Source organism: Hylobates moloch, unplaced genomic scaffold (assembly GCF_009828535.3).
Source record: "Hylobates moloch isolate HMO894 unplaced genomic scaffold, HMol_V3 SCAFFOLD_12, whole genome shotgun sequence".
NCBI classification, from domain to species: domain Eukaryota; kingdom Metazoa; phylum Chordata; class Mammalia; order Primates; family Hylobatidae; genus Hylobates; species Hylobates moloch.
Genome location: NW_026652287.1, coordinates 41,507,457 through 41,517,244, shown reverse-complemented (window position 1 = coordinate 41,517,244; position 9,788 = coordinate 41,507,457). Strand labels below are relative to the sequence as shown.

The 9,788-nt window shown below is 48.8% G+C and overlaps 1 protein-coding gene and 1 long non-coding RNA gene across 3 annotated transcripts in view; one reads left to right on the top strand and one right to left on the bottom strand.

Moving 5' to 3' along the window:
• The window catches only part of HNRNPM (heterogeneous nuclear ribonucleoprotein M), a 44,408-nt gene extending 35,507 nt beyond the window's left edge, over positions 1–8,901 (bottom strand). For both annotated transcript variants that reach the window (XM_032169531.2, XM_032169533.2), the window contains exon 1: positions 8,754–8,901. In XM_032169531.2, the coding sequence (XP_032025422.1) occupies positions 8,754–8,866 (113 nt within the window). In that variant the 5' untranslated portion in view covers positions 8,867–8,901. The remainder of the gene's footprint in view (positions 1–8,753) is intronic.
• LOC131380700 (uncharacterized) lies at positions 8,347–9,295 on the top strand. The gene is made up of 2 exons (XR_009208796.1): positions 8,347–8,637; positions 9,059–9,295. It is a non-coding gene; the product is annotated as an uncharacterized LOC131380700 (long non-coding RNA).
• The last annotated feature ends 493 nt before the right edge of the window (positions 9,296–9,788 follow it).

Here is a 9,788-nt window from a genome sequence, read left to right as displayed (position 1 = left end):
CTCCCAAAGTGCTGGGATTACAAGCGTGAGCCACCGCGCCCGGCCTGCAGTCCCACTTTTTAAAAATCCAAAAAGGTGGGAAAGAAACCATTCCCTACACAACCCTACTACTTTGAAGCTGGGAAACTCGAGTCTGAGCAACGCTGGGAAGTGGAAGACAGCATGCAGACAATCCCACCTTTGACAAAGAAGGGTGGCTGCTTTTCCGGCACAGCCTTCCCATTGCACTCTTTACCTTTGTGTATTAGGTGCCAACACACTGTAACACCAGCCTTTTTTTTTTTTTTTTTTGAGACGGAGTCTCGCTCTGTCGCCCAGGCTGGAATGCAGTGGCGCAATCTCGGCTCACTGCAAGCTCCGCCTCCCGGGTTCACGCCATTCTCCTGCCTCAGCCTGTCCGAGTAGCTGGGACTACAGGCGCCCACCACCACGCCTGGCTAAATTTTTTGTATTTTTAGTAGAGACGGGGTTTCACCATGGTCTTGATCTCCTGACCTCGTGATCCGCCCGCCTCAGCCTCCCAAAGTGCTGGGATTACAAGCGTGAGCCACTGCGCCCGGCCAACACCAGCCATCTCTAGGTAGCAGCCATCAGGCTTGGAAGACCGGGCACTGGCTGACAGGGCTCCTTCCTCAGCTGCCAGCTCAAGTGCAACCCCTCTGACTACAGGGAGGCACAGATGAAAGCTGACCAGGAACAAGTGAGGAGCCAGAAGCCACCTCAAGTTTCTTAAGCAACTGAGCCTTGCACCTTCTGCTTCCCAAGTCGTGTGTGTCCCACCAGTGAGAATCCAGTGACTCCCAGATCACAGGCTCTACTACAGAATTTGTGATCTATGACAAAACTGGAAAAAAAAAAAACAAAAAGCCAAGACTACAGTATTAATGATTTATAAAAGTATCTTTAACTGAAGAGCCGATCTTTATTCTGGGATGTAACTTTCTTCCGTGGAAGAAAGGTAGTGTGTAAACACCAGATAGTAGCTGGAGAAGCTACTATTTTAAAATGTTAAAATAACATTTTAAAATGTGATTTACTTGAGGCCAGGTGCAGTGACTCCCATCTGTAATCCCAGCACTTTGGGAGGCTGGGGCAGGTGGATCACTTGAGGTCAGGAGTTCAAGACCAGCCTGGCCAACATGCTGAAACCCCATCTCTACTAAAAATACAAAAATTAGCTGGGCGTGGTGGCACATGCCTGTAATCCCAGCTCTCAGGAGGCTGAGGCAGGAGAATTGCTTGAACCCGGGGTGGGGGAGGTTACAGTGAGCCAAGATCGCGCCATTGCACTCCAGCCTGAGTGACATGATGAGACTCTGTCTCAGAACACACAAACAAAAAGAAGTATTCACTTGAAAACAGGTATGGTGGCTCACAGCTATAATCCCAGCACTTTGGGAGGTCAAGGCAGGAGAATCTTACTTAAGCCAAGAGTTTGACAAATAAGACCCTATCTTTATTTTAAAAAATAATAATAATTAGCTGAGTCTGGTGTCGTGCACCTGTAGTCCCAGCTACTCAGGAGGCTGAGCTGGGAGGATGGCTCGAGTCCAGGACGTCAAGATTGCAGTGAACTATGACTGTACCACTGCACTCCAGCCTGGTTGACAAAGCGAGACCCTGTCTCAAAAATAGTAACGTATTTACTTGGAAAAATTTTAAAGTCAGCAACTTTGTGTAGTCCCCAAACACAAGAGTGCCAAGTGGTATCCCAGCAGAGGTATCACTGGTGTGAGCTACACCCAAATCAACACAAGGTAAAAAAAACCAAAGAAAGCAGCTTCCTCTGTGATCTCAACTATACCAATACACAAGCAACAGGCTTCCCTTCCCAAGGGCTGGCAGATGAGGCGATGTTACGGCGGCTCCAATCCCTAGATGCCTAGAACGCAATCTACCTGAGTCCACGAGACTGGCTTCACACCACAAAGCAGATCCCACAGACCTACAACTGTTACCCAGGCCACTTGTCTATTCCAAAAGAAAGTCCTTCACCAAAGTCTGCCAAATAGAATCTACCTGCCAAATCATCTCCTACTCTTTCCTGGAAAATGATGACGACAGTGTTAGAAAAACTCATAAAACATAACAGAATCTACACATCATGGTCCACCAGAGGATTCACAGATGGAAATGAATTTTAATATTGTTACTTTTGAAGTCCCAAATACTTTTAAGATTTACAATAAAAAACATTCTGACACAGAGTCCATGATGAATATTTCCAGTCTTTCACCAGACTGCTTAAGCTCACCTATAAACTACAAAATGTATAAATAACTAATTACAGCCAAAGCAGGTAACAAAGTGTCTAACCTATATTCCACAGGTGCATACTATGGCTACGAATAAACTACCCAATCTAACCACAGAAGCTGAGCATTTGGTTTGGGGTTAATCCACATGACATGACTCACCATTGAGAAAGCGTCTCTCACCTTGCTTAATGGGCACAGCACCTCTGAAAACAAATCCTTCCCTGGCTAATCATGCCCTCTGAGAGATTTCCTCAGTAAAGAGATTAGAACTATCTCTCGTCATTCCCAACTTTTAAAAATTGACCTTTTTAGGCCGGGCGCGGTGGCTCACGCTTGTAATCCCAGCACTTTGGGAGGCCGAGGTGGGCGGATTACGAGGTCAGGAGATCGAGACCACGGTGAAACCCCGTCTCTACTAAAAATACAAAAAATTAGCCGGGCGTGGTGGCAGGCGCCTGTAGTCCCAGCTACTCGGAGAGGCTGAGGCAGGAGAATGGCGTGAACCCGGGAGGCGGAGATTGCAGTGAGCCGAGATTGCACCACTGCACTCCAGCCTGGGCGACAGAGCGAGACTCCGTCTCAAAAAAAAAAAAAAAAAAAAAAAATTGACCTTTTTGGAAACCGACCACCAACTAATTCTTGACAGACTTGTAGAGAATGACCCTCCCTCAAAGAAATATCATTCAAGACACATATTCAAGCAGACTGGCCACGGTGGCTCATGCTTCTAGTCCCAGCAGTTTGGGAGGCTGAGGTGAGTTGAGTGCTTGAATCCAGGAGTCTGAGACCAGCCTGGGTAACATGGCAAAACCGTGTCCCCACAAAAAAAATACAAAAAATTAGCCAGGTATGTTGGCGCACGACTGCGGTCCCAGCTATGCAGAAAGAAGACAGCCTGGCTCCAGGAGGTCAAGGGTACAGTGAGCCATGATTGCACCACTACACTCCAGCCTGGGGTAACAGAGGGAGACCCTGTCTTGGCAAGGGAAGGGGAAGGGGAGTGACATATTCAAGTTTAGATGATGTGATAGTATAAAAGTGATGTCCTGAAAAGCTCTTTTTTAACATGTCCAATCCTATTTTCTCACTATCTTCAGGATAAAATTAGGGGAATATTCTTCTCTAATCCATGTATATGTATATGTATATAAACTTAACTCTGCAAGTTTTTTTTAACTTTTGGCTGGGCGTGGTGGCTCACGCCTGTAATCCCAACACTTTGGGAGGCCGAGGCGGGCAGATCACCCGAGGTCAGGAGTTCAAGACCAGCCTGGCCAACATGGTGGAAACCTGTCTCTACTAAACATACAAAAATCAGGCCAGGCACGGTGGCTCACGTCTGTAATCCCAGCACTTTGGGAGGCCGAGGCAGGCGGATTATCTTAGGTCAGGAGTTTGAGACCAGCCTGGCCAACATGATCAAACCCCGTCTCTACTAAAAATACAAAAATTAGCTGGGCGTGGTGGCAGGCACCTGTAATCCCAGCTGAGGCAGGAGAATTGCTTGAACCCAGGAGGCGGGGTTGCAGTGAGCCGAGATTATGCCACTGCACTCCAGCCTGGGTGACAAGAGTGAAACTCTGTCTCAAAAACAAAACAAAACAAAACCAAAAATTAGCCGGACATGGTGGCGGGCGCCTGTAATCCCAGCTACGCTCTACTTGGGAGGCTGAGGCAGGAGAATCACTTGAACGGGAGGCGGAGGTTGCAGTGAGCTGAGATCGCGCCACTGCACTCCAGCCTGGACAACAAGAGCAAAACTCCATCTCAAAAAAAAAACTAATTAATTAATTAAATTAAATTAAAAATACGATTAATGCCTGTAATCGCAGCACTTTGGGAAGCCAAGGTTGGTGGATCACTTGAGCTCAGGAGTTCAAGAACAGCCTGGGCAACATGGTATAACCCTATCTCTATAAAATATTAGATCGGCATGGTACCATGTGCCTGTGGTCCTATTTACTCAGAAGGCTTAGGTGGAAGGATCACTTGAGCCCAGGAGCTGGAGTTGCAGTGAGCAGGGATCGTACACTGCATCCCAGCCTGAGGGACAAGAGTGAAACTCCATCTCAAAAAAAAAAAAAAAAAAAAAAAACCCTAATAAAAAGATTGAGTGCCTAATTTGCGAAAGACCACCAAATAGTGAGTGACTGCCTACCCTCTCTTAAGGTCTTCATGCCGTTCCCACGCATAACACTCACTACTTCTGGAGTTTCTCATCAAGGAAAGGGTGCAGTTTGAAACGGCAATCCCAATACCCTGAAATTGTGATCACATCTCCTGAAGGACAAGGACCCCTCTGCCCTCGTGAGAACCATCCCTTATATAAAGTGATTCTTCACAGAAATCCCTTAAGTCCTGCGCTGCTCTAATGTATGTAAGGTTTGGAGAGCACTATTCACAGCACCATCCCAGCTCCAAGGCCACCACTGAACTACCCACATGACTCAAGCTCTTTCTGTCTCTAGTGCTTTACCAGCAAAACCAGCCCAACCTGTATGCATGGTAGCTCAGACGGACACTGTGACAATCAACAAAGAATGGCAAAACAAAAAGCAGCTTATCTAGGGAAGCAGTACTGCATGTGGCTAAGAGCTAGGGTCACTATGTCATCACTAGGCCTCGGTCCTATGGAGGTTACTACCTACACACTCACAGCTTTAAAAGAGACTCTTGGCATACAGTAACTGAGGCAATGATGTATTTTTCTACCAATAATTTTATTGAGAAGGGTAGAGAGGGGGACTGATTCACTCCTAGCCTTCTACTGTTCAGACTTTAAAACTAGTAAACCAGAGCCAAGGCTGAGAAAACCTAGGCATTATAATCATTACAGACTACTAAAGGGACAATTTAGCTTTTAACCCTATGACTGCAAAATATGGTAATGGGGAAGTCCATTGGAGAACCACCCTTCCCAAAAAAAAAAACAAGCAAGCTAATCTTTGCAGGCTAGTATCTCTTTCCCTAACCAGAATAAAAGCAAAGAGCCGAGTGAAAGCAAAGGCCTGGCAGCATGCATTCAAATAATCCAAAACCCTGTCTTCTAATCTTGAGCTCACCATCTGACATGCCTCCAAAATCCTTTTTACTGAATAAACAATCACTTTTTAAAGTACAGCAAACACTCGAATGCATTGTATAGAGAATCTGATTTAAATAAAACAATTCAAATGACTGTTTACTGAGTGGTTACCAAGGTAGTATCATGAAAGCAGCAAGCTGCCTGGGAGTCAGAATGGCCTCCCCTGGAGTCTTTAGGTCAAGTTTCTGAACCTGGGTTTAAGTGTTTAAAACTTTCTTGATTGTCAAACGGAGTCAACTCTAACAGTACCTCCTCAGGAATCTACCCTAAATATATATTTTTATTTTTAAAAATAACCAATCCATCTGTTTCTGATTCACCCACAAAATTACTCAGGAAGGGGCCGGGTGCGGTAGCTCACGCCTATAATCCCAGCACTTTGGGAGGCCAAGAGTGGAGATCAGCTGGCTGCCAGTGCTCCAACCTTAAAACGCTATAGCAACTTCAGTGGGTTTTTTTGTTTTAAGAAAGAGTCTCGCTCTGTCACCCAGGCTGGAGTGCAGTGGCCCGATCTCGGCTCACTGCAAGCTCCACCTCCCAGGTTCACGCCATTCTCCTGCCTCAGCCTCCCCAGTGGCTGAGACTACAGAGGCCCAGCACCACGCCCGGCTAATTTTTTGTATTTTTAGTAGAGACGGGGTTTCACCGTGTTAGCCAGGATGGTCTCGATCTCCTGACCTCGTGATACGCCCGCCTTGGCCTCCCAAAGTGCTGGGATTACAGGCGTGAGCCACCGCGCCCGGCCTTTTTTTTTTTTTTTTTTTTTTTTTTTTGGGAGAGACAGGGTTTCACCATGTTGCCCAGGCTGGTCTTGAACTCTTGAGCTCAAACAGTCCTCTCACCTCAGCCTCCCAAAGTGCTGGGATTACAGGTGTGAGCCACTACACCCAGCACAACTTCAGTTCTTAATAAAGCATGCACTCAAATCTCTGCTCTTTGGATACTCTCTTCTCTGCCTCTCCCCAACCATCTTCTCCTCCACTTCATCTTCCTGTCATGAAAGAACAGGTCCCTGCCCCCAGCAGGTGGCGGGGGTCACCTCCTCCACTCTTTTTACCAAGCAACTCCACTAACTTCTATCACAGCATAATTACCTTACTACAAATATGTTAATGGCCTCTCCACTCTGCATGGAGTGCAAAAGTATAGGCTTCTAAAGAGCTTTCCTTGTTAAGACTTGTAATTAAAAAAAAAAAAAAAGTTTTCCACAGGCCCTATCAAAAACATCCAAGTGTTGCCAGCTTCCTAAACTATCCTCTATGAAGCTAGTACTAGACTTTGAGACTTTGAGGCTCTTTCTCACAAAGGCTATTTTATTCTACAACTTTCAGGTTCCAACAGTCCACATGTAATTGTAAAATGACTCAGTCACAAAATGACTATTTGAAAATGGACAGGGGAAAATGGAAAATTTGAGAAATGCACCCCAGATGCTATAATCTATTAATTTACCCTATCACCTAGCAAGGTCTACCAGTACTCCTTCCTGCATACGGTAAATAAATTTATCTTAAAGCCCTCCAAATACCACCCTCAGAAATCCTACCAGCTTCAATTTATCTTAAAGCCCTCCAAATACCACCCTCAGAAATCCTACCAGCTTCCGTAGATAGATGCTGAAAAAGTCAAAATTAACACATTCCTTCCCAGAGTTTTCAATAGTAAAATGCTGAGAATAGAGGAAGCTTTTCTCATTTCTAAGGGCCAGTAACCATGGTATTTTATTTCTCCCTACCTAAGGAGGGAAAGAATCTGGAATTTTCTCCGGATTTATTATCTAACAATATAGCTAGCACTTAGGGAACATTCTTAACGTAAGCGTTCAACTAGGCAGGGCGCAGTAGCTCATGCCTGTAATTTCAGCATTTTGGAAGGCCTAGGCAGGAGGATGGCTTGAGCCCAGGAGTTTCAGACCAGCCTGGGCAACACCCGAAGACCTGGTCTCTTCAAAAAATAAAAAAATTAGTCGGGCATGGTGGTGCCGCGCCTGTGATCCCAGCTACTCAGGAGGCTGAGATGGAAGGATCGCTTGAGCCCGGGAGTTCGAGGCTGCAGTGACCTGTGATCGTGCCACTGCATCCCAGCTTGGGCAACAGAGCAAGACCCTGTCTCAAAGAAAAAAATTAAATATATAAGTGCTCAACCACATTCATTGTAATCTCCATAAACTAAGTTTCACACATTACAATATGAGGAAGGCAAAATCACAGACAGAAAGGAAAGAAAACGGAGGAAGTCAGTATTTAGTGGCTACACTTTCTGTTTCCGATGGTGAAAAAGTTCTGGACATGAAGTAGTGACGGTTACAGCACACTGAGTCAGTGTACTCAATGCCACTGAACTGTACGCTTAAAAAATGGTTAAAATGGCAAAGTCTACGTTATGTCTATTTTACCATAATGAAATAAATGTCTGGGAAATCCAATGTTTACCCAGGCTTCCCCTTCCTTCCTGGCCGCTGATCTTGGAGCCAAAACCTCTCTCTCAAGTGTCTGTAATCAGAATGAATGAGTTTCACCGGGGCACAAGTCGATGCTTCCTCCTTTAAAGAAACTTTTAAAAGCCAAGGAGTCGAAGAGCCCCGAGCAGGTCTCGAAAAGCTGATGAAGCCTGAAAGTAAATGAACCCGCCTCATGACAGAACAGCTTCCCCAGAAACATGGGAAAATGGGGATTCCTCCCCTGACTTCGTATCTGTCTGCCTCTGAGGGTGAACGCTGAGCAGCAAATCCCATCTCTCCGCTAATACCTGCGGCGCACCCGGGGAGGTGCGGGAAGCGGCGAGGGACTTGAGCCAGGGCCAGAGCGTGGGGCGAGAGGCGGTTCCGAGGGAGGCACTTCCCGCGGAGCGCGGTCGGCGCGCGCGGGGACTCAGGGGAGGGGCAGGAGGGGAGCCCCCCGACCCGGCCTCGCGGCCCTTCCTGACGCTTCCCTCGCTCGGTTACGGTTGACTCGGGTTGACTACCCGCGAGGCCCCGGGCGCACACCCCCTCTCCTCCCCCAACGTTACGGATCGGAAAACACACCCCGGGAGGAGAGGGGGCGGGGGGGTGAAACCCGGTCCCCGAGGTCACCCTCCCGGGGAGCGGTCGGGTAGGCCTCGGAGACTCTCCGGTCCGGGCCCGCGCCATCAACCCCCATGCGCAGCGGCTGGGCCTGAGGCCTCGGCGACGGGGTTAGCCCCGGCCTGGAAGGACTGAGGGTGCCGAGGCTCGAGGCCCGGGGTAGGGGATGATTCTGGAGGTTCCCCCGGCTCCCCGCTTACGGCCCTGGACGCCGCCACCCTGGGCAGGCGGTACGGGAACAGCCGGGGCGGAGACCGCGCGGGGTTTAGGCCGCCAACAGACCTAACTGAGCCGTCGGCCGTGGAGAGGAACCCTTACCCGTGGCAAAGGACCGTGGGATACTCACCCCTTAGGGCCGGGAGCCCCGTTGCCGCTCGGCACGCCGGGCGCGCCGCTCTCTTCCTCCATTTTGATCTCCGTCGCCGCCACCTCGGCCGCCGCTTCGACCCCTGCCGCCATTTTCTCCGCGTCTGGGCTTTGTGTGAGCGAACGGGCTGCACCGCGCTGCGCCTGCGCGCCCACGTGACCCGACGCGACCAGTAACACCTGCGCGCGCAGCTGCCGGCTGCCTCCTTGGCCCCACCTGCCCCGGGCCACGCCCCCGCCGCGCGCAGGCGCAGACCGCCAGCTGTTGATTCCTTCTCTCTCCAGATACACTCGCGTTAGGCACCGACTGGCTGTTCCCGGCGCCCTTTCTCGGAGAACGATAAAGGAGGCATCTCCCCACTCCACCCCACACAAACACCTAGACCCAGTCACTCTCAGCTTTCTGTAACCACAGCTGGAGCATAGGGGAAGCAATCATCCTGTCTAGAGATTCCTGGAAGTTTTAGATCAAGCTTGTCCAACCCGCGGTCCGGCACACGATTCGTAAACTTTCTTAAAACATTGTGTCTTTTTGTGTGATTTTTTTTTTTTTGTGGTAACGCAATTGCGCGGTTCTCCAGCGCGAACTTTGTAGCCAACAACGGAACGACATGGAATAATATCAGAGTATTATCCGTAATTCGCATTATAATTAAAAACAGTTCGGCCAGAAGAAATGGAAAACTGTTAAAATTCACTAATAAAGGCCGGGCGCGGTGGCTCACGCTTGTAATCCCAGCACTTTGGGAGGCCGAGGCGGGCGAATCACGAGGTCAGGAGATCGAGACCACGGTGAAACCCCGTCTCTACTAAAAAAATATAAAAAAGGGCCGGGCGCGGTGGCTCACGCTTGTAATCCCAGCACTTTGGGAGGCCGAGGCGGGCGGATCACGAGGTCAGGAGATCGAGACCACGGTGAAACCCCGTCTCTACTAAAAAATACAAAAAATTAGCCGGGCGTGGTGGCGGGCGTCTGTAGTCCCAGCTACTCGGAGAGGCTGAGGCAGGAGAATGG